At 36.8% G+C, this 25,520-nt stretch overlaps 1 protein-coding gene across 1 annotated transcript; it reads right to left on the minus strand.

Moving 5' to 3' along the window:
- Positions 1 to 2,660: 2,660 nt before the first annotated feature.
- On the minus strand, positions 2,661 to 19,095 carry LOC140232319 (probable ATP-dependent RNA helicase DDX47). The gene is made up of 13 exons (XM_072312449.1): positions 19,005 to 19,095; positions 17,306 to 17,399; positions 12,759 to 12,947; positions 11,985 to 12,056; positions 11,181 to 11,251; positions 10,644 to 10,763; positions 10,050 to 10,166; positions 8,971 to 9,117; positions 7,678 to 7,754; positions 5,784 to 5,844; positions 5,023 to 5,093; positions 4,642 to 4,771; positions 2,661 to 3,878 (listed from the first exon to the last, which is right to left on the minus strand). Exons 1-13 carry the CDS (start codon positions 19,080 to 19,082, stop codon positions 3,756 to 3,758), a joined length of 1,350 nt encoding a protein of 449 aa, XP_072168550.1. The 5' UTR covers positions 19,083 to 19,095; the 3' UTR covers positions 2,661 to 3,755.
- Positions 19,096 to 25,520: the final 6,425 nt, after the last annotated feature.

The raw sequence follows: 25,520 nt of genomic DNA on the forward strand, positions 1-25,520 counted from the left end.
AAAATAAATAAACACGTTGAATTACAGTCTTCAAAAGCGACACTGTCAAATACAAGTAACCTATTCTAGACGTCTTGTCTGCACGCATGGGCAGCGATGGTTTTCGGTATCTGGCTCTTGAAATGACAAGAGACAGCATCTCTTCTCTAGTCTCCTCTAAAGTTGTGTCTATTATTTCTTTTCTGACATACAGACTAACAGAATAAGTTCATTATCGTTTCCCAGTCACACATAAACGACATTCTTTGTGAGGTATTCAATGTGCTATGAAGGCAAAAACATGGATTCTTATTACTCCTGAAATTACCTTCCTCCATTACTTCTTTTTTGTTCAGTTGTTTTTTGTTGGATTGGTTTGGTTTGGTATGGTTTGGTTTGGTTTGGTTTTGTTTGTTTGCCCCACCCCCTTTTTTTCACCTTGCGGCTTTCGAAGCAACACGTCATACAACCACGGGAATATATATTCTCATGTGTTTCGCATAAATCCCTGAAGGTGGAAAACTCTCTCCAAAAGACGGCAATATTACTGCCGTCTTTTTGGAGAAAGTTTCCCCTCCTTCATGGATTCATCCAAAACACATGATATTACAAAAGCATAAAAGGAATGCATAATGATCGTGGTTTGTTTTTTATCACACTTTGTACCCTATAAGTTATCAGTATGTTTCGCTCGATATGAATTTCTCTGTGGAGCTCTGTAAGTGATATTCATCACTGGATTAAAGTTTCAACACTTCATTTTCTTGCGAATTTGCATTGATTTTGTGTGTGATTTTGCCATGCTATCGTCCAGCTGAATCAACAAGTCCACAGCCATTAGATCCATCACACACTGTATACCAATTTCATACGTACACACTGAATTTGAGAAGAGCAGGCAATGTTTGTCAGCAAAGTCAGAAATTTGTAAAAATTAGTCCTTGTTCCTCGGGACACTTCGTTACTTTTTTCTTGCCTCACTCCTCGATTTGTGTGTGTGTGTGTGTGTGTGTGTGTGTGTGTGTGTGTGCGTGCTTGTACGCTTTTGTTCTCTTTGATATTCACTTGAAAAGGACATCGTTTAAATGAAAAGACAAAGCAACTTACCTGAATCAAGTAAAATGATGTGGATTTGTTGATCTGGGATATTCATTTCAAACGTTCCTATTGATTACCTGTCAATTATACTTGGAATCTATATTATTTTAAAGTGCTCCAATCGGGTATAAAAGTTTCGCGTAAGCTTTCCGGCCGTCAGGAAAGAATGCACGGAAAACGTGTATTTAAGTAAACCAGTGTGTTGCTTTTCACGTGAACAAACCTGAAGCGTCCTTATACAACTGTACATATACATACCATGAGCAAGAGAGGGAAAAAAAAATGCCCAGGGAGAAAAAGGAGTTTATGAAAAGAGTATAGAGCTGCATCAAGCACAAAATTTCAGGAGTGCTTCACTGGCATGACTCGTTATGATACATGTACAGTGTGCATGTGTTTGTGTGTGTGTGTGTGTGTGTGTGTGTGTATGTGTGTGTGTGTATGTCAGTGTGTGTGTGTGTGAGCGAGTGTGTGTTTGCGTGCGTGAGTTGTTTCACAGAATCATCGACAGCACTGTTAATACATGTATAGTATCATTTAGTAGGCCTACGTTATTCACACCTCTCGGGAAATAGAACTGTATGTTAGATCAGAGTTTACAAAATACAGCTGTAATACAGTACGCTGTACATAGTGTACTGTATTACTCTTCAAAACCATACAATTTCACAAAGCAAAATCCAAAGCAGGCAAATAAACACAGATGAATCTTGGCATAAGAATACATGTATAATCATTTAATCTGGTCATGGTAAAAACCGTCTTCTTGTTCTGATATCATGGCATAGTACTTTAAATACCATGGCATGGATTTATCAATACACATACAGTATGGTACATTGTATTCCTCTCCAGGTACATGTACTCATTCCGACATAAATCTTCTGTCAAAATATTTCGTCTAAAAGCAAAACTCAGTTAGATAAAAGCATAGACAGAAAAGACACAAAAAATGGCCGTACAGGCCACGCCACACACAACAATGAACAGAAATGACCACAGACTCCTTTCTCTGTGCTGAGAAGCTCAAATATATCGCCTGAGCAAATTGGCTCAAGGACCTTGTGCGATTTACAATGACTATTCATGAGGTGAGAAAGGAAAGCTTAACCAGCGTAATACTCTCACTGAACAATTACGTTGCCGCCTAGATGGTGGTCTGCTGAGATTCACCAATTGGGGAATCAGAGCGAAACAAAAGAAGAAAGATATGCCGACACATTTTCTTTTGGACCAGAGCTCTGGTGATCGGTTGTGATTTTCACTATCAAACGCAGCTGGTACAGGGAAACACTGTGATATATATAACGAGCTTGTTTACTACGGGGTACCGCTTCTAATGCCTTCAGTGGTCCCCATTTCACATTACTGCATTTTGATGGTCATTTTTTTCTCATGCATTTATGAGGTTACAGTTGTAACGTCGTAAAATCAGCAATCCTACTCGGGCAACCTCGATGTAAAGGGGGTTTCCTTGGAGCAAAATTTTCAAAGGTTTTAGTTCAGAACTATTTCAACATTAAAATATCTCTTGATGCCCTGTAGGTGAGGCTTGCCCCCCCCCCCCCCCCCCCTCTCTCTCTCTCTCTCTCTATCTCTCTCTGGTAGCCTGACTCTATCTCTTCTGATGACTTTCTACTCAATTCGCCTGCAATTACTCCGACATCAAGAGAGTATTTCACAAAGAATGCACCTTGTGATGCAGCCAAGCTAGTCGGAGGCCTATCCCAGTATGTGAAGATTCAGGTGAACTTGCTCTACAGAGATCTGATATAGGGAACCTACCAAACAACAACATCAACAACAAAATAAAAATATATATTTTTTCCCGTACTATTTTGGGATATTGATGTAATAAATGCCTCATTGCTTGGCACACGAACACAAAAAATGTCCAGGTTTCGAAGACCGTGTTTGCCCTAAAGTAGAGCACCTGCCTACCTTATAAATTGTGATTTTGAGACTATGAATATCATATCATTCAACTGGAACTGAGTAAGACGATGATGTCACATTTAAAAAAATTATAGAAGTGGAAACTGTAAATACCACATACAGTGACAAATGAGATGTCCATTCATTAATGTCCTCTCTTCATATGTATAATGCAGGCTTTTGAGTACAGTGGCTGGTTTCCTATAGAGATGATTGGTAAATGCCAGTTGCTATCAAGGAACCAGCAGCTCACGTACATGTATCATGAAACATAATTCACTGGATGGTCCTGCCTATACTTGCGTGGTCAGTATGGTTGAGACTGGCCAAACACAGCAGAGTGTCCAATGCAGTGGAGATCATTGCTATGCGTAATTCATGGAGTACATGTACTGAAGCACAGAACTTCCATTACTAACAAGAAATGCAATGGTGTGGGACCAATATAAAAGAGAATACACCCCTTGCAAACACTACACATTATCTCCATGCCTTGGATAACTGCTGACCTGTGTATTCTGTATCCTGCTATCAGTGAGGATATATCTGTTGACAAATATACCTCATTTCATTTTGCAATTCAGAAGCAAGTAGACCAATTATTCCGAAGTGGCAAGTAACACCAACTTTCCAATGAGTGTACATGTAGCTTGACCTTTGACCTTCTGAGTCCTCAAAGTCCTTTTCCTGGTAAACAGAGTCTGTTTTTTGGAGGCTGGGCTTCCTCAAAGGGTCACTGCGCTTTATCTCTTCCCTTTGTGTTTGACCTTCATCTTCTTCCTGACCCCCATGAACTCTTCACTGTCCTCCTCCGCCTCACGACCTTTGCCCCTTCCTTTCCTCTTGTCATCTGTGTCCTTCATTTCCTGAGTGTAACAAAATATGTGAAATCACATTTTAACAAACCAGAACTGGTAGCACACCTCCATGGTTACTATACATTGTGCAGTAATAGTCCACTACAGTACACTCCCGCTATAACACACACGGTTATAACAAAATTCCGGTGACAACAAAATAAAAATTCAGGCCGCAACATGATCTGCTGTATGTTTTTCATTGTTCATTTGTTTGGTTATAATGAAATTTCGATATAACGAAAGAAAACTGCCAGTCCCGAGGACTTGGTTATAATGGGAGTTCACTGTACCTGTCAGTATTCTCTGAAGAACTCAGTGCCATGGAATACGTCTGTATGTACATAGTGATATGGCACACCCTAACTCTCTATATATCTTCATTTATTTTATTTTTTTGTAATTATAGTGAGAAACCTTACATAACAAGGTCATTGTCATGATTTTGAGGTCCTTGTTACATTCACATGCTTCTTTTTTTGTATAACAAAAAGAGTTTGAAAGCCCATCAGTGCACGCTCTATTCATATCTCACGCCCCATCAATCAAACATGGAGTTGACCATGGAAAGCGGGATACTTGTACCGCTTGACTGCTTTTGCCCAGGTGGATTACCAACCTATCCATCTTCTGTCGTCCCGCAGAAAAGAAGCTCATTTCGGGGCATTGAATGCTCTCGGAGAATTGCAGGAGGAACAGGTTAACAGAGAAGCCCACAAGAGTGGGCAGACCAGACCTACCATCAATGATGCCTTCACCCAAGAGGACTCACCATCTTGGCGTACCGCTGGGCCTCTGACACCCTCTCCATCAGCATCATCACCTCCTCCTCCTCCGTCTTGAAGAGTGGTAGCTTCTTACCAATCAGCTGCTCTATCCTCTGGTACAATTCAACATCGTATCTGGAAGACAATAGTCGAGGCATGACATTAAAATCAATAGACTTCTGTGATTCCTCTGCTCATTACATCTACACCGGTATAATGTTTGTATCAATTATGCTGCAACTCTTTTGATATAGCTTGTGTTGGTGCAATGTATAAGGTGAATAAATGTCATCATCTAAACTGGACCTATGATGAGAAAGTGATGGAACTGACCATGTCATCTGTCAAATGACATCAAAGTAATAATATATGTGACTGAGACTCACTGTGTGACAAATGTGATTGCCTTGCCCGAGCGTCCAGCACGAGCAGTCCGCCCCACTCTGTGGATGTAGTCCTATGAGGGGGGAGATTTACCCAGAGAGAAGGTCATGAAGGAAACATGCAGAGAACACACAGTAAAGAAATAAGAGCAAATTTAACCCATTGAGGATGAGTCCCGAGTATACTCTGGCAAGTGTCTATGGGAAATGCGTGTTGTAGCAAAATGAGCCCGTCCTCAATGGGTTAAGGAGAGTTGGACAGACGACACGAACACTACAATTATGACCATTATAATGCTAATAACTCAAGTCATCATCTTCTTTGGGTATCTCATAATAGCTTTCATATTTCTGAAGATAATCCTCAATTGCCAAAAAAAAAAAAAAAAATTATGCAATCTATAGAAACAAATAAAAAAACATTACTTCCACAAGACAAAGAAGAACAATTTTATATCATAGGGGATAAGGCACAAGGACCAATATTCTCAACATACCATGAATTAAAAAAAAAAAATTAAGTGACTATTTCTTATTTCTCCAAAAAGAAATTAATGAAGCATTCCATAAACACAACAATCTGACATGAAGGGTACTGTGGTTCCTACTAATATCTGGTACTCTACTCACTTTTCAAGTTTCACATTGTCAAACACACATTCCTACAATTGTCCCACCTCACCCCTCCCCCATCCCCCCTCCACACCCACAAACACGCAACTACAGGCAAACAAGATGCATTTAATCTGAAATCACATTGTCACCTTTGAGTGAGTAGGAATGTCGAAGTTGACAACACAATCCACGTGGGGAATGTCCAGTCCTCTGTGAAGAAAAAAACAAGTATGGATGGAAAGTTTATAAATGGTCATTTCTTGCTAACACCAGTCAGCTAGTGGTTTGCCTGGGTCACAGTGGGTGATTTCAAGTTTGGTGCTTGTGCTAGTGCTAGCCCCAAAATAACAGCCTTAAATCGAGTTCCAACACCGACGGTCAGATTAAAGGGGATGGCTAGTATTTCTGATCAGTGGGGATGCTGGGGGATGATTGTTCCAATTCTTGTGGGATTCATTCAAGAGTACATTTATCTATTGTTGTGTGAAAATTATTTGCTTCAGAACGGTCTCATATTCAAGTAACGTGCAGTTTAATGCCCCGTCACTGTACAGGCATGCTAGCCTGGAACCATTAAACTGCATGTTACTTGTATATGAGACCATTCTGAAGCAAATAATTTTCACACAACGATAGATATAATATAAGGTACTCTTAAATGAATCCAACAAGAATTGGAACAATCATCCCCCAGCATTCCCACTGATCAGTTACTAGCCATCCCCTTTAACAAAGATAGTGCTGAGATAGCACTAGCACTAGCACTAGCTAGCACTAGCACCGGACTTGAAATCACCCAGTGTGGTACTACTGCATTCACAGAATGCAAGGGCACTGATATAAAGATGTTGACAGCTGAAACCAACTTCTAATCCAGCATTACACTAGAAATGCTTCCGATTTACAATGTGAGGCTGCTCAAGGACATAACACATTTATGCACAATTACGTTCAGATGTTTATGTAATGATATAGAACAAGACTGCAAACATTAGGTTCAGCTGAAATTCTAAAAAAACATAATAACCAAAATGACAAAGAAGGAGTTGCCACGGTACTGTAATCAGCTGATAAATTCTTATATTTAGACACTATTTCCAGCATATTTTAATGTCACTGCTGCCCACAATCATCTAAAGTTGGAGCAATAACGCTTCTGAATACTTCAGTTACAAAACGTAATTGCTGAACATAAAAGTGAATAATATTCTCTGGATTACAGCCAATGTATGACTTATGAGTCTACATTGTTATTTTTACCGTTAAAGGGAAAATGGGCAAACCATTTTTCCACATTAGATTTTACTACTTCATGAATGTCTCATTAGTCAAGTGACAAAACAATACCAAATTCATTTTCATGATATCAGTTTTGAAATTATGAAGCCATTATGTATGTTAGCTTCTTGCACTGTTTGGGGTGCACCAGCTGGGCCCTGTTTCGAAAGCTGTTCGTAAAGTTACGAACAACTTACGAGCGACTGGTGATCAGTTCTGATGTGCTATACTTATCAGAATTTCAATAATTCAGCACAAGAGCTGATCACCAGTCGCTCGTAAGTTGTTCGTAACTTTACGAACAGCTTTATGAAACAGGGCACAGGTTTACTTAACAAAGGAGAGTTTTTTTATTATGAAGGAAGCAATGTTCCTGACCTTGCAGGATGCATGAAAAAAAATATTCACTCAATGACACAAGATCATTATCATCATCAAAAAAAAAAGAAAAAAAAAAGACTGTTACATGAAACATTAAATCAACAGATTTTGATGGAAAAGACAAGTAGGTTTACCACATAGGCTATGTCATAGGCGTTTAATTGAGAACAACTTGTGCACCATTTTTATTTTTTCTGCCTGACATCAGAAAAAAAGATATCATTGTTGAATTCTTGCCAGTTTATTGGATTCTCACAAAATATTTATCAATATATTTCCTATGTCTTCATGCATAAAGTCTCTGCAACCTGTTCCTCTATTGGGAGTGTCCCCTCAGGGTCATACCTTCCCCCCCCCCCCATCCCTCAAGATGGTTTTACTCACCTGCTGGCGACATCAGTAGCAATTAGAATGGAGCGACTCTTGGCCTTGAACTTGTTGAGAGTGCCAAGCCTCTTGGACTGTGGGAGACGCAATTCAAAGACAGAATGAAAAATATCAAATTGATATCGAGCAACTTTATGCAAATCATCCATTTGGAACCAGAATGATATTGGCAAACAAGCATACAAAGTTTACGTACATATGTATGTTCTTAATTCACCTTTACATTGTTCGTCATAAATCAGATACTTTCACTGCCATCACACCCAGCACTACTACTTCCACTGCTACCACATTAACTCTTTATGTGCCATGGCGGAAACCCTCTCTGTGCCACATTATTCTGAGACACCAACGTAGTCATGCTTTGGGAAAACATTCAGTTGTTCAAATCTATACAACTTTTATAGATTTCTGTTACCCTGGACATGTAGTGAGCAAAGTGGTAGAGTAAACAGCAAGCTTTGCTTCGATGTAAATTGTATGAAAAATCTATGATTGTTCCTGGAATCGCGAAAAACGCTTTCATTGTACTGTGCCATTTCGGTAATTTATAGCTCAGTTTGGGTGGGTTTGTGGGTTTGAGAAGAATATGCAAACTTAGCATGGCGTCAACAGAGTCCAGTGTGCAAACGCAGCACATAAAGAGTTAACTTTGTCGCCATATTTCATCATTACTACCACAACAACCCTTACTACTGCCATCTTCAACTACTTCTCATTTTCCTACCACTGCTACCCCACTGACCATTTCTCATTCTCCTACCACTACTACCCTTCCAATCACTTTCCTCTTCCCACCACTATTACCACACTGACCACTATACTTCTATCACCACTACCACAACACCAACCACTTCTTATCACCAGTCTTACCCACCATTTGTTTTATTACCACTTCAATCATACCAACGACTTCTTTTTTTCATTACCACTACCACCACATCAACCACTTGTTTTATCACCACAGTCATACCCACCATTTGTCTTATTACCACAACTGCTGCACCAACCACTTCTTTTCGGTTTACTACCACCACTATTCTACTGACTGTTTCTCCTTTCCTACCACTAACCCCATATCAACCACTTCTCTTGCAAACAACCATCGACACCACTCTCGCTTCTACCACAAACCCACCTGGCTCATCTGTCCATGGAGGGGACCAAATGTCCACCAAAATCCACCAAATGTTTCTCCTTTCTTACCACTTCCACCATACCAACCACTTCTCCTCAAACCACCATCATTACTACCACCACCACCACTCTTGACTTCTACCACACACCCACCTGGCTCATCTGTCCATGGAGGGGGATGGCAGTGAAGCCGAGGTTGCGGAGCAGCAGGGCAACTCTCTGGGTGTTGTTGCAGGTGCTACAGAAGACCATGAAGGAGTTGCCCGCCAGCTCGTTCAGAATTGATACCAAATAACAATCCTGGTTTGGGATGGAAATGTCAAACAAGCAAAATAATGCAATGATATTACCTCTATAACTTTGATGACACATGTTTTCCTTTTCCCATTACTGTAAAAGTGGATATTTTTTGCGTAATTACTTTTTCGCGCTCGGCCGGGTAAGAAGAGTTTTGCATGATTTTAATTCTGTGGAATCAAGACATCAACTAATGAAACATATTGCAAGCAAAAATATTAGCGTGCTTTTATTTTTGCACTAGTTTCTGGTTGCGCAAAATGCGTGAAAATTTCAGCACTGCGAAAATTTCCGAAAAATTCCACTTTAACAGTACCTCATTTTATCATTTGCTAAAAATTTTATTATGCTGAAATACAACTATTACAGGAACCTAAGATATCCCTGCATCTTGTCAAAATCAAATGTCTCTACAGAAATTTTCTAGTATTCAGTGATTATTTGAACAAGATCCGACAAACATTTTAGCTTTAATAACAAACAAAAAACAACAACATACAACAGAAATGTACAACAAAAAGCTGCAGAGTCTGGTAACACCAACCCAAAAATTTGAGAACATGCAATAAAAGGATATGACGCTAATTATTTTAAAATGGAACAGCTTTTATACTTAAGTCTCTACTGTGCCAAAAGACAAACTTGATGAACTCATAAAATTTAATTTTTGTTTTAGTTTTTTTTTCTAGATAGGCAGATTGGACGATAACAGAATAAAAAAAAAAAATTAAAAAAATAACACTTGAGGTGCAATCATGAAAGTGCAGTATACATCATAGAAAATACAAAACACAAAATACAATATGACAAGGATAATGTGAGTGACAGCAGACATAAAAATATTTTTTTAAGAGCAAGAAACAGAGCTGGTAGAGACTCAAGAATAAAAGTGAACATTATAAAGCAAACACAACCTTGTTAAATGAGTATATCACCTTGTACTTTGCCGGAATGAAAATGTAGAACTGCTGCAGTTTGTCGACAGTCTGGTACTTTGTTGAGACTTCCACTTTGACAGGGTCTTGGAGGGACGCCCTCTGTAGTTTGGCAACCTACAGCATGTATAAATCATACTGATGCCCATCATTGGATGATCTATGTGGGTTAAACCATCTCTTTTTCTACTGTGTTTTTTAATGAATAAGAAGACTTGCAGCATTACAGAGAAAGGACACAATTTCTGAATTCAACGTGCAAATACACCGATTGTGAAATCATTCGTACAGGACTATTCAGCCTGTAAACTAATGAATTGTTCTCTGGAATTTTCCTTTCCTTTTTTTTTTTTTTTTTTCTTTTTTAGTCAGTAGATGGTATATTGTCTTTTTTAGTCAGTAGATGGTATATTGTCTATGACACAACTGTGCATCTGTTTCAAGAACAGATAATAAATAGAATTAGATGTTACACTGACATTTATACTTTCAATAGCAACACAAAATAGAAGTTTTAGAAGTTTTGAAAGAGTCCAAAAAAGGAGTATATGTTTTTGTTTTTTCCTTGCTTCTGTTCCTTGAGAGACACCATACCTTTTTGGTCATCGTGGCAGAGTAAAGGTAAGTTTTCCTCTGCTTTGGAATAACCTTCAAGATCTTATCGATCTCAGTCTCAAAGTCCATGTTGAGAATCCGGTCTGCTTCATCCATTACCTTGGAGAAGGGGAGAAAATAGAGAGGAAAAAAAAAGTCACAATGAAGAGAGGCAAGACAAATTCCTTGGAGGAAGTATCACAACTTGAGTTCCACACATACTAAATATGAAGATGTACTTTGTTTTTGCTTGTTTGTATTTCTTCATTTGATGCATTCTTCACTAGAGAGAACATGATGCCAGGGCAAACAACCCAATGGATCAAAAGCAGAATAAAAAACCACACACAATTTATATATAATTCAATAACAACTTAGAATATTTAAAGCAAGAGTGGGCATAACTGCAAATGGGATTTATTTCAAAGTTATTGTACTGAAACAAAACAGTACATCGAGCATGATCACAGACTTTGCCATTTCATATTCTTACAGAATGGTAATAAAGGGGTTATCAGTTGCATTTCTCAAACTTACCAAGTATTTCAGTGCTCTGAGGTTGAAACCCTTTGTATTCTCCAGATGATCCACCAAGCGACCTGGGGTTGCTACATGACAAAGGTTCAATTTAGAAAAACTTATCAATTATATGAAGTCAGTATTCTGATATCAGCAGAGCATGAATATCCAGAAACAAATCTTTCATCTGACAAGTTATACAAACAATAAGTTTACATTAACTTTGTTGATATTTGCCGATGAGAGAGGCGGACATACTGATGAATCTATGAAGAAACCATTAAGTGCTGGTTTATAGCAAACTTGTTTGGTATGTATAGTAGGTATCTTTTTCTTGGGTAGATTTTGCTAAAGCCATAAGCAGTGAGTCATAACACTCTACTTCCTTTCTTAACTTTTGGGAATGTATGGAAAACAACTAAATTGTCAAGTCAACCGCTTGAACTGTTGCTATAGAACTGCTTGATTTATTCTGGATATAATATATGTACACACAAAATATGCAGAAGTTACTGCATGTCTTAAACTATGTAATCTAAAGCAAAATGTGAATCTTTGCTGTCTGACCTATATGGCACTGATCAAATGAAGGACAAAAAACAACAACAAATAAACAAACTCACACACACACACACACAAATGAAAATAACACTGTACAATATCACTATCAAGATCTCTGTGAACAAATACCACTATGCCATTAACACTTTTTTTTTTCCCTGAAGTATTTATTCTGAAAATGAACATATCTGCCTAGCTTGCACATAATGCACTCCTCCTAAATACTATAGTTTGTGAGTAACAGCAACAAATTTTGCTCACCAATGACTATGTGAGGTTTCTTTGCCAGCTGAAGTGCCTGGGTCATCATATCGATCCCTCCAACAATGACCACTGTAATGACAGAGAAAAACAGGACATTGGTCAGTTGATCTCAAGATGGAATGGCCCTGCCATCTTGGCAAATGCTTAAGATTCTTGTGACATCAAGAAGTGATATACAAGTATGTCATGCTCACCTCTCTTCCACATGTAACATAAAATTTTCCTTCTTTCCACTCATTATTCTATGCCAATCCAGGCCTCGAATTAACCGGGAGGCAAAAGGCAATTTGCCGCAATGCCCTATCTACTTGCTGCAATGCCCTATCTACTTGCTGCAATGCCTCTCTCAAAATTACCATGCTTACTGCAACTTTTCCTTGCTGCCCTTAAAAAATGAGAGAGAGTGCCCCTAAAACCAAAAATTGCCTGTCCCTAAAACTTGCAAAATTCGAGGCCTGCAATCTCATGAAAACACACTAAGTTCCACTATTGTGACTTAGCTACACACACACGTGAATGCAAATTGAGCAGTACTGAGTTTATAAATACAAAGATGTACTAGCTTGCATCTTTCAACTGAACCACTTCAATGGCTTCAGTTTGCTTTACTATGAACACTTTTCCCAATATCTGGTTTTTTAAAAAAATGAATATCTACTTACTGAAAATGTCAACCTTAAAATGTCCACCTATACATTACTATCTACGTATGCATGGTTATACATTATGTATGAATGTTACATCATTCCTATTCATCCCTTTCCAACTGACCGCATGATACACCAATGGTAGAGCCCAGGGCTTCAAACTGCTCAGAGATCTGAAAGGCGAGTTCCCTGGTTGGGGTGAGGATGAGAGCAAAGAGCCTCTGGGGAGTGTCCAGCAGGGCCTGAAGAATGGGCAGAGCAAAAGCTCCGGTCTTCCCTGACCCTGTCTCCGCAAGACCAATGATATCCCTTCCTACACAGAGTGACAGTGAAGGGAAAAAGCTCTGATGAATTAAAACACATGGATTAAACCTAAATCAAGATTCTTTTCTTTCCAGAATGGAAAAAAAAGCTAATTTTCATGCTGAAATGTATTGTTGCATTTTGAAAGAAATTTGATTAGAAAAAAAAAAGATGAGCTAGCAAAAAAAAAAAAAAATGTTCATGTATATCCATCACTTACATGTATACTTCAGTACATCCTTGTACATTCTTCAATTATCAAGATGGGAATTTGAGCACATACATGTTTGCATGTAAATACAATATCGATCTGAAATGTGTCTGAAAATAAATGAGTATAACTATAACACCGTAGAATATACTATGTGATTAAAACTGCACTGAAAATGTAAAATATACACACACACACACACATACACACACAAAAAAAAACACTCTTTCTGTATCACTATGAAACATAACTAAGCTTTGTGTGTGTGTGTGTGTGTGTGTGTGTGTGTGTGTGTGTGTGTGTGTGTGTGTGTGTGTATGTGAAAGGTACATTGTACAAGAAGGGAGTTAGAGTTGGCAGAACTAGTAGACAGGTAATGTGATAAGGTGGAAATAGTTGGAGTTTTGAACACAAGTGATGGATATGAAGCAGCTGTAAAGACAAGAACAAGACTTGGCTGGGTGGTCTTGATGTTCACGGAATGCAGAGAGTCACTACATGTATGTGGGAAAAGGTTCTCCTCGAAGATGAAAGGAAGGGTTTATCAGAGTTATGTGAGATATGAAATGCAGTAGTATTGGAGTGAGTCGTGATGTTTGAGGGAAAGCGAAATGGTGATTTTCAGGACAGAGAGAGCAATGGTGAGAGCAAAACATGACGTGAAACTGATGGATTAAAAAAAAAAAAAGAAGACAGAGGATACAATGTCCATCGATTATAAGCTACGGTGCGATTTGTCTGGTAGTAAACCTGGTTATGAGTCAATTTTTATTGAAGTTGATGATAAGGAAAAGCATATTGTAGTTGGGTGTATTTATAGGGCTCCAAGAAGTGATATTGAATCATTTTGTGATAATATTGAAGAGCATATGCAAACGTTATCTAGGGAGAACAAGTTTGTTTATGTTATGGGTGACTTCAATATCAATCTGTTAAATTCTGATTATGATGATAGTGTGAAGGGGTTCTTGGATCTTATGTATTCACATAATATGTTCCCTCTCATCACTAAACCTACTCGCATTACTGACACCTCTGCTACCCTGATTGATAATTTTTTCACAAATTGTATTCAAAATAATGTTGAGAGTGGTCTTATATTTTCAGACCTATCTGATCATTTGCCTATTTATTGTATAGACAAAGGAAAAGTAAGCATATCAAATGGCGAAAGAAGTATAAAAGCTAAGCGCGCAGTCAGTGCTGAGAACATATCTATTTTCAAACAGAAGCTTTTAGAAGTTGACTGGCATGACCTATATAGCTTAACTAGTGCAAATGATTCATACGATTATTTTATTAATGTATTTGGTGATGTGTATGACAAATGCTTTCCTGTTGTTGCATCATGTGCCAAGAAGGGATGTAAGAAACCCTGGATCACACATAGTTTGCTTAGGTCCATTAGGAAGAAGCATAAGCTCTATAAATTATTCATTAAACATCCAACCTGGATAAATAAGAAGAATTATGTTGATTACAAGAATGAATTGACAAATGTTGTGCGCTTTTCAAAGCAAAAATATTTTAGAAATCTATTCCATGATATAAAAGGGGATATCAAAAAACATGGTTCCATACAAACAAATTGATCGGAAAGGGGAAATGTCACAACCTTCCCTCAGAAATGTATATAATGGTGATATTTCATTAAGTACAAATACGCAAAAGGCTGAACATTTCAATCAGTATTTTGCAGGAATTGCTGCTAAGATAAGTGAAAAGATCCCAAGTACATCCAATACTTTTCAGGATTATTTGAAACCTACAAAAAACAGCAAATCCTTATTTTTGAAGCCCACTACTGCATCTGAAATAATAATGCTAGCTTTATCACTAAAATCCTCTAAGTCATCAGGTTCTGATAATATAGCTCCTAGGGTTGTTAAAGAGTGTATTCATAGCATTGCTGCCCCATTGTGTGACATATTTAATAAATCTCTGTCGCAAGGAATAGTTCCAGACAAGATGAAAATTGCCAAAGTAGTTCCTGTGTATAAGAAAAGTGATAACAGAAACATTGAAAACTACAGACCCTTTGCCTTGCTGCCTGTTTTTTCTAAATTGTTAGAAAAGATTGTATGCTCAAGAGTAAATAATTATTTAGCTGTAGAAGGCATTTTGATCCCCGAGCAATTTGGTTTTCGCAAATATTCTTCTACCAGTATGGGTGTATTGCATTTAACTAACATTATTGCTCATGCACTTGATGAAGGGAAATTTTGCCTAGGCATTTTCTTAGATTTGTCCAAGGCGTTTGACACCATTGACCACCACATTCTTATAAGTAAACTTAAATCTTATGGTATTCGTGGAGTTCCTTTAGACTGGTTCAAAGCTATCTGCAAAACCGAATGCAGTTTGTGGTTGTCAATGGGACCAAATCGCTTTCCACCCACATTGATTGTGGAGTGCCTCAAGGCTCAGTGTTAGGCCCACTATTATTTCTTATCTATATCAATGATATCATCAGTGCTACATCATTGTTTACTTACTCACTGTTTGCTGATGATACAAGTCTTCTGTCCTCCCACAAGGATGCGTACAGTTTAATATCTTCAGCAAATGAAGAACTTAACAAAACTTTATCGTTGGTTTTGTTGTAATAAATTGTCACTTAATCTTCAGAAGACACAATGTGTTATTTTCAGAACAAGGAATAAGAGGATACCTGTAAACACCCCTTCTCTCAGTATTGGTGGACATCAGGTAGCTACAAGCGAAAATGTATTATTCCTTGGTATTACTATCAATGAATTTCTGTCATGGAAGCAACACATACTAAATGTATGTTCCAAAGCTTCTCGGGGTGTTGGTGTGATGCATAAGCTAAAATTTATTGTTCCTAAAAGTGTCTTGACTACACTGTATAATAGCATCATAATGCCTCACTTGATGTATTGTAATGTTGCCTGGGGTAATACTTATAACAGCCATCTTCATAAATTGTTTATTGTACAAAAAAGAGCTATCAGGCTAATAACAAGCTCACACTTTACTAGGCCAAGTGCCCCCCAGTTCTTACAGCTGTGTTGTTTACCTCTAAACGAGTTAGTGTCTTTTAACTCATTGGCATTCATGTACAAGCTTCACATGTCCAGTTCTCCCTCCTTATTTCTGGATTTGTTCGTCAAAAACTCAGTTGTTCATTCCCATAATACACGTCAGAAAAACCTTCTGCATCTACCTCGTGTAACTACCAGTATTGCCCTAAATTCTTTTTATGTGTCTTGCATAAAAGAATGGAACATGTTACCCTCAGATGTTAAAGATAGTACCACTTTTTCCAGATTTAAAGTGTTGGCTCGGAAGTATTTGCTTCATCGATATTCTCAGTCTCATTGATGCTGCTCCTTTTAAATTCTACATACATGACTTTATCTCAGCGCTTTCCATTTGAGTAACATACGTGTAGTCAAATGCCAATTATGTTTTGCTTTAAAATTCCATAGGTAGTGTGTGTGTGTGTGTGTGAGGGATTGAGGAATTCCAGTAGAATTATTCTACGGCTTTAATGTTTGTATATAGTAGTGAGTTGTTATATTACATGTCTTAACTTGCCTTTCCAGGGGTTCTTATTATACAAGCTTGCTTTTCTAAGACCCCTCCACTTTACATCTATATGCATCTACATGTACATGCATTGTCAATTTATATTCAATTCTGCAAATTGTTTTAATTGCATATATTCAACAATGTATTCCTTGTTACATATTATTGTTCTTATGTAATTTTTGTATTGTGGAAACTTTGAATAAACTTGAAACTTGAACTTGAAAAATGTCAATGGAGATGCATGGTTTGAAGGAATCAGTGGAACAGCTACATATGGGCGATTGGAGTGTGATGGTATGGGCATGTGTTGAGGAGGGATAATGAACATGTTCTCTGCGAGAGTTTAAAGCGAATGAGATACGAAAGGTAGGAGGACCACAGGAAACATAGAAAGACAGGTTGAGGAGGAGCACTGGAAGGTTGGCTTGAGAAAGGGGGGTGCCCCAAATGGGGTAAGGAGGTGAGTAGGTGGGAGAGCACTTGGTGGCTGTGAGGGTGAGGTACATTATGTAAATCCACCCACCCCTGTCATCAGAACCAACACGCATAAAAAATGGACAATGGTGATGAGTGTAGGTGGTGATATGTGAAAAGATGTTTACCTTGTAGAGCAAGGGGTATGGACTCTGCCTGTATCTTTGATGGAGATTTCCATTGCAGCTTCTCGCAAGCCTCACAGAGAACATCCACAACACCCTGAGAGAGAGATTATATAAAAACATAGAAAGAAAAGGTTTTAAAAAGTGAAACAAAGAGGTAAGTGAATGAGAAATAAAACATAAGAATAAAAGATAAATTCAATTTAATGAATGCTGCAGTAGGCTCGCTCCTAGGCCTATATAGCCAGCGTCGCTAACTGGCGCTCATTGTACATGTCCATGCATTTAATATTTTGCATGCATGGCTTGTGCGAAATTCCATAATGCTGTAAATTTAGGGTCTTTTTGAAGTTTGTGTAAATTATGTCTAGAACCTAATAAAGCATTGTAACAACATATTCAAGCATAGGCACCTAGTGTGTAGTGGTTCTACTTTAGTCTTCAGAATGTTGACTGGACATCACTGTCATCAGCATCATGTCCAGATCTAATTTATCTTTCTGCAGAACTTCAGTTTTCTGTTGGTGTTTGTTTTTGTTTCTTTGATATATACAGTAGATTCTAGGGCTAATATGTAGGCCTATGTAGACCTAACTATACACAGCCCAGTCGCCGCTGTACATACGTAGCGCGACAGGGCTGTACCAACGAAGCTCCAAACACGAAGAGGGTCCAACGATCGCATGCGATCGGATTGAATTTTGATACTTTAGATCATTTTTTCATCTGACGAACAAAATGATAATGAGACTTCACATCTATGCTATGAATATTGAAATTTAGATTTAATAACTTGCCTAAAATGATGGTTATATGCAGCATGTGTGAACGGTTCACGAACGGTACATCGTCTTTCACGCCAGGCCATTTCCAATATCCGGGAGGTCACATGATCTGAATGCCCTTTCAAAAGGTCGCGCTGTCGACCGTGCTGCTACACCAACACTCAAGCAGCGCATCGCACGCACGCAAAAGATTTCCGCAGAGATCGTAAGGCGCCATTTTGAATTCTGCAACGCCTGACGGTGTTAGGGAATCCGCCAGAAAGTATCATTTTTTGGTTCCACGGACTTATCACGAGGGCTCTCAATGGACTTACAAACCTTCTGTAATACAAGCATGCACTTAAGGTGAGTAACGTTTGGTAACGTGTACATTGTTTATAAAGAACGTATGAATTTTCATAAGTTTTGTAGTTGTGTTGTGGTTCCCCACTTTGTAGGTGCCCGCTCGTTGGTCAGACGCTGTATTCGCGTAGTGTATTAACAGCGTCTGGTCGGGCTAATGTAGACCCAAAATTTATATAAATTTACTGGTAATTTTACTAGAAATCTACTCCTGGAAATTTTTTTTTTTCTAATGTGGAGGTTATGTCCTTTTCCTATTACAGCTTACATTTTCGTCATCTGTTACAATAACTTGAGCATCACGTATGGGTTAATCCCAACAAAATGATGAGAACGGAGGATGCCACGGTATCATGGTACATATTATACAACAAACCCAAAAGTAAGCATATGGGACTGTACATTGTGTTCCTTTGCCTAGTGTCAGGATGTCTGTGATTATGTACAGCATGTGCCTACTCGTGACACTACAAATAAAGCTTCTTTACGAAGTATTCCGCATGAAATATCAGAATCGATCGCACTCCAAAGTGTCACTAAGATTCTGGAGAAATACATGTGGGCTGTCAACTTACCAGAGAATTGAATGTGATACATTCCTTTGACGTTTCTCCAGAGCTAGCAGCGTGTGGCTTACTCGTGGAAGCTGCCATTTTGGTACATGGTAGTTGTATACCGCCAGCTAGTGACGTGAAATAGAAAATAGGTTTGCTTGCGTCCACTGCACCACTGACAGATTCGAACTCGCCACAGAACTCACACGAGTTCTATGGCGTCCACCGGTCCCTCATTGACTGTCCACTGAGATTCAATCTGTTGCGTCTCGTAAACCTTGGAGGACTCCGCTGGTGCCGATGTGGAAATTTAAATACTGACCAATAATATTTCACTCACTCACCCGTGTTCCAGTTAACTTCCAAAATAGCGAAAATCAAGCAAACGAAGTAGTTAGACTAAAAGTTCTAACCATAAGCATGCAGACATAAGATAAGAGTGTTACTAAACATTAAGATTGTAACAGATTTTCACGAAAAAAAGAAATATTCAAAAGCATGAAAAAGATCGGAAGAGGAGCAGTCATCGCAGGAAGTCTTTATTTTGATATTCATGAAATCTTCTTCTTCTTCTTCTTCTTCTTCTTCTTCTTTTCTTGAAATCAAAATGAACAAATTGTAAACATGACTGTCGATCTTTGTGGTACAGTAATAACTTATAGCTCCGTTCAACTGGGTATATGAACATTGGGTACTGTTATTCTGTTATTAGTCTTTAATGACCTATTACTGTCTTTGTTTTTACTTTGCTTGATATATAGATGTACTTTATATTTTCTTTTCTTTTCTTCTTTTTTTATTTTTTTTCTGTATAATATGGTTGTACTCTTTATGTTATTATGAACACCATGATAACCAGCTTGGTCATGCTGACAAAGCTGAATATGGGAATCCATCCGTTTGTGTTTTTATTTCTGTTACGGTAAACGGATACTTTCATTTCATTTTCATTTCATTCTATTTATTTCCATCATTCAACAAGGATAAAAAGCACATACATAAAGCTTACAAATCAAAACAACGTTAACACAAACTATTGACACGTGTAGGCCTACTATACAAATCAGCACAAAGTACACATTTTGTACATGACTGTAAATGGTGAAAAATGGAATGTACATGAGAATGCCTTTATATGGCTTGTAAGACTGTACATACCTTCAAGAGTGTAAAGAAACAGATTTGAACTGAAAAGACAAAACAAAACAAAACATAACAAACAAACAAACAAACAAACAGATAAATAAATTGAAATAGTCAAAATACATTTATTTATATCACACAAAATCCAAAACCAATACTTTCACACAGAACATCAGAATGAACTCATAAGAATCTTTTTATACTGTTTTTTTTTATATTATTGAATTGTAGATTAAAAACATAAAAACATAGTTCACGTTCAAATCATTCCACAATACTGTATGATACAGGTCCAGTATACCGTAGTTAGACTTGTCGTTTAAAAAGGACCAACGGTGAAACTGATAACATTATCTAGTATAATGAGTGGGAATATCAGTATTAATCACGAACATTTTCCTAAAATACGGAGGAAGAGTTTTTGAATGATAACGTTGCATCAACGAAGCAATTTGCATCTAAGTTTATATCTATCAACTCTATCAACTGGGAAATCCAGTCCAAATGTAAGTAAGTGTGATAAAAAAAGAGTAAATTCTTACGAGTTTAGTGGTAAAAAATTTGACTGAAATCGGATTTGAAATAAGGAAGTTATGACGTTTTGAAATGTTGCTAATTTCTGCAAAACAGTTCTTGTACAGTGGATATGAATATGCAAATGAGTGAGCTGACCATGTCATACCCTCACAATTTTCCATTGATCGTGTACACACACACAAAAAAAAAAAAAAATGACGAAAATTAAATGTTGCTGTATTTGAAGTCTGAAACATGATGTTATTTCTTCTTGAATAACTTCAGAATAGTGATAAGTTAGATATAGGGCCTACGAGGATTTGAACCTCGGGCATGATTGCGTTTGAATAAAAAACTGAAAATTCCAAAATTGTATGTACAAACTATATGATAAGTTGTGAGGGGATGACATGCTCACGTTGCCATTTGCATATTCATATTGACTGTACAAGAACAGTTCCCTCTCCCCCCCCCCCCAAAAAAAAAACAAAAAAAAAAACGAAACTTCAAAATGTCAGATTTCGATCAAAATTATACAATTGAAATCTTAATATTTTAGTCTTTCTTATGAGACTAACTTAATATATTTGGACTGGATTTCCCCTTTAACTTGGTCAAAATGCTTTCGGAAAAAAAAATGAAGTGGCTACATCATGTACCAAATTGTGTGATTTGCTTCACCCCCTTATAACAGAGACTTGTAGTCAGAGAGAAGATTACACCAGTTGTATGGTACTGTTCCAGCTTTTTTAATTTTTGAAGAGAAAATCAGCTTTTTTACCTTGTTTGACTTGATGGACACTATATAGTAGGGCATTGCTGCCTTATGTAGACTTGTTGGATTTTAAGCATAAATATATAATTATCTTATGTAACAGAGGCTCCAGGTTGCTATTACCCCAGTATGTAACTATTGTTACATCATAGCTTTGTGTTGTGTGTTGTGTGTATGTGAGATGTTTGTTTGTTTGTTGTTTTTGTGTGTCTCCTCGTCTTTTTGTCTTATCTCCCTTGCCCATTTTACAGATTCTTTCTGTTTTTATGACGTGTTATTTAAAACTACTGAATATGGGAGTACTGAATTGTTAAATCCTTTGATATTTGAAATTTGTAGATGATGAGTATGAATATGATCTCTTTTAATTGTTGTTGTTTAACAGATGATTTTAAAAGAGAGAAAGTGTTCATGTTTCTACATCAAAAGCAGTATGATGTAATTTATTTACAGGAAACTCACTCACTGAAAGGGGATGAGTCTTTTTGGAAAACACAGTGGGATAGCCAAGCTAATTTTTGTAGTTTTCAGTCGAGAAGCAGGGGGGTTGCAATCTTATTTAAACCTTCTTTGAAAGTGAAGATTTGTAGTAGTTTACTTGATGATGATGGTAGATTTATTATGTTGAAGGTGGAAATAAATGAATTTAAGTATATTTAATTAGTCAGATTAAAAAATCTGAAATATATTTTGTTCTGACCATTCCATAGTTTATATGAATTTGACTTCCAATTTTCCTCTTCGTGGAAAAGGCTACTGGAAGTGTAATTGTCATTATTTAAATCAGGATATGGAGTTTATAAAATTTATCAAAGAAAAGTTAATTATTGCTTATAAAGAAATCCATAGGAATTCGGAATTAAATCCTAGTATAATTTGGGATGCTTTTAAATGTTATATTGCAGGGTTCTGTTTGCAATATTCAAGTAGAAAAAAGAAAGAGAAAAATAAAATTAAAGAAGAATTGTTACAACAAATTTCCAATTATAAACAGGAAATGGGAAATTTACAAAGTGATACAAGTGGTACAATATTGATATGATTGCGGAGCTGTTTCATAAAATAGAAAAATTAGAAAATGAATTGAATTAAATTTTGGATAGAGAAACTGCAGTATTAATCGTAAGATCACGTATAAAATGGGCAGAACATGGTGAAAAGAGCTCTAAATACTTTTGTTATTTAGAAAAGCGCGATAATGAAAGAAAAACTGTTCGCCAATTAAAGTCAGGTATTAAGGGAGATACATGTATTTTAAGTGACCCAGATAAAATTTTGGAAGAAATTGGTATTTATTTTGAGTCCCTTTAATTATTCCTCTAATTGTTTTCAAGAAGATGTCGAAGCCGCTTTTCTATTCTTATCTGGTTTAGATGTTCCAACAATTTCGGAGACTCAAAAAGAAATCTTAAATGGCCCAATTATAAAATCTGAATTGCGATCTACCTTAAAGACAATGTCTTCAAACAAGACTCCAGGATTGGATGGCCTCCCTCGTGAATTCTATGTTATATTTTCAATGATATTGTTGATATGCTGATAAATTCCTACAATTTTTCTTTCACTAATGGTTTATTAAGCCTGACACAAAGAAATGGAGTAATAACATTGTTGTTGAAAGAAGGGAAAGACTCTCTAGAAATCAAACGTTATAGGCCAATTTCTTTGTTAAATGTGGATTATAGATTAATTGCTTAGGTAATGAGTCAACGTTTAAAAAGGGTTATTAATTCTCTAATTCATTCAGATCAACAGGGATTCTTGAGTGGTCGTAATATTAGTGCAAATTTATATTGGGACCATTATTGACCTTATTGAATACTCTGATTTTGTGGATGAGCCAGGCCGGATCAATAGTTTTATTAGATTTTGAAAAGGCCTTTGATAGGATTGAACATGACTACTTATTTGAATCATTGGAGCAATTTGACCTTGGAGAAAATTTTATTGATTATATCAAAACATTTTATGATAGTAGATCTAGCTTTGTCATTAGTAATGGATTTTTGTCAAAGTCTTTTTCCATGAACAGGGGGATATTTCAGGGTTGCCCCATATCGCCTTATTTGTTTATCTTGGCCATCGAAAATGTTGGCTATTGCTATTAGGGACAGTCCAGTCATCAGAGGTATTAAGATGGGGGATGTGGAAAAAAAGATCTCCTTGTTTGCTGATGATACTATTTGCTTTTTGAATGGTGAAATGGATTCTTTTCTCAATTTGTTTGAATTGTTACATTATTTTTGTAGTTTTTCAGGCTGCCGCATAAATATGTCTAAATCTGAAGCAATCCACATTGGTAACTTAAAGAATGGTAAAGAAAAACCCTTAGAAGAAAATGACCTCACTTGGAAAATTAAGACTTTTAAAGCTTTGGGTGTTACATTTTCTTTGGATCTTGGATCTCTATATGAATTAAATTTTCCTGTAAAGTTAAAAAAGATAGAACAAGTTTTGAATTGCTGGAGGCAAAGGAACTTATCATTAATTGGGAAAATAACAGTTGTTAAAACTTTATTCCTGCCTCAGTTGTTGTACCTGTTCTCAGTTTTATGTATCAACATTCCTAAGTCCTTTTTTAAAAGACTGGATAGTATATTATATAAATTTATTTGGAATAATGGCAATGATCGGGTTAAAAGAGTTTTACTCTGTGATTCATATGAAGAAGGCGGGCTGAAAATGATTGATCCTTGTACCTATGCAAAATCACAGAAAATGGTCTTGGTGAAACACTTTTTGAATAATAATTATATGAGTGCATGAAAATATATAAAAATCGAAATGTTCAAACTGTTTCACAATGATTATTCAATGTTATGGAAAACAGAAGCTCCCCAATGTGTGTTGAATAAATCAAAAAAAATGTCAAATGATTGAAACTCTGAAGATTTGGTATGAATATAGACATTTAATATTAGAAGAAATGAATTTAACCAAGTTTCATATGCAAGATTCTATTTGGTATAATAAGCATGTGAGTTTAAGACATAGACCATATTTTTACTATCATGCTTGGTATGAAAGAGGTATTTTGTATGTTTCTCACTTGTATAGGGGTGCCAATTTTGTGAAGACTTTTGAAGATTTAGTATCAGAATATGACATCCCTATAACGGACCGTCGCAAGTACAATTCCCTGATGAATGGTTTGTTTTTGGATTGGTTTACAGATCAGCATGACGTCAATGAAAATATCTTTGATAACATTGTTTCTGAGTTGGTTAGAAAACCCAAAGTACCTAAACATGCATATTCTTTGTTACGAAATACAGACTATTTGACTCAGACATGTCAGAACAAGGTTAAAAACAAGTGGGAAGAATGTCTTGGTTTGGATGGAAATGATACTGATTGGCTTGCAATACATAAAAACAATTTTAATTGTAAATTAGATACCAAGTTAAGGTCTTTTTATTTTAAAATATTTCATAACGCAATAGCCCTCAACTCATTCTTGTATAAAATTGGTTGAAGTGATTCTCCATTGTGTTATTTTTGTAAGAAGTTCCCTGAAACTTTGAAACATATATTTTGTGATTGTACAGTAGTTTGGAAAGAGCTTTCTGATTGTATTGACATGATTAACAAGAGAGTCACTACCAGTATACCTTGATTTTAATTACCTATTTGGTGTTGATACTGGAAATAGACATGACAAATGTATTGCTTTTTTATTCTTATGTATGAAATATTATATAATTCGCTGCAAATTTCAGCAGGTAGATTTAAATTTTCAATCCTTTTTATCATTTGTTCGAATGAAACTAAAAATTGAATGTAAAATAGCTGAGAAAAGGGGTAACAACATGGGCTCTCACTTTAAAAAATAGACTCTTTCATTTACTTGTATATGGTTTGATTCCTCTCCCCCCTATACGTACATGTACCACAGTGATGAATCAGTAAAGGAATGATATTTTATTCTAATATCATGCAGACATGGGTAATATGCAGTGGAGCCACACCTTTAGGCAGAGTTGTTTTAGTGTTTTTGGAGTGAATGATGGGGCATTTGCCCTTGTTATTAAGTTAGAGAGATTGGTGGGGAGCTTACCTTAGTCGACAAATCTGTATTTGATCCTCTTTTTCTTTCAAAGTGG

The sequence above is a fragment of the Diadema setosum genome, chromosome 8 (genome assembly GCF_964275005.1).
Source record: "Diadema setosum chromosome 8, eeDiaSeto1, whole genome shotgun sequence".
Classification (NCBI taxonomy): domain Eukaryota; kingdom Metazoa; phylum Echinodermata; class Echinoidea; order Diadematoida; family Diadematidae; genus Diadema; species Diadema setosum.

Coding starts and splice junctions, on each gene's coding strand:
- LOC140232319 (XM_072312449.1), bottom strand. CDS start 19,082: ATGGCAGCTTCCACGAGTAAGCCACACGCTGCTAGCTCTGGAGAAACG. Junction 10,764..11,180: donor TCAGAGCACTGAAATACTTG/GTAAGTTTGAGA, acceptor CCCTTCTCCAAG/GTAATGGATGAAGCAGACCG. Junction 5,845..7,677: donor GCTACTGATGTCGCCAGCAG/GTGAGTAAAACC, acceptor TTTTCTTCACAG/AGGACTGGACATTCCCCACG.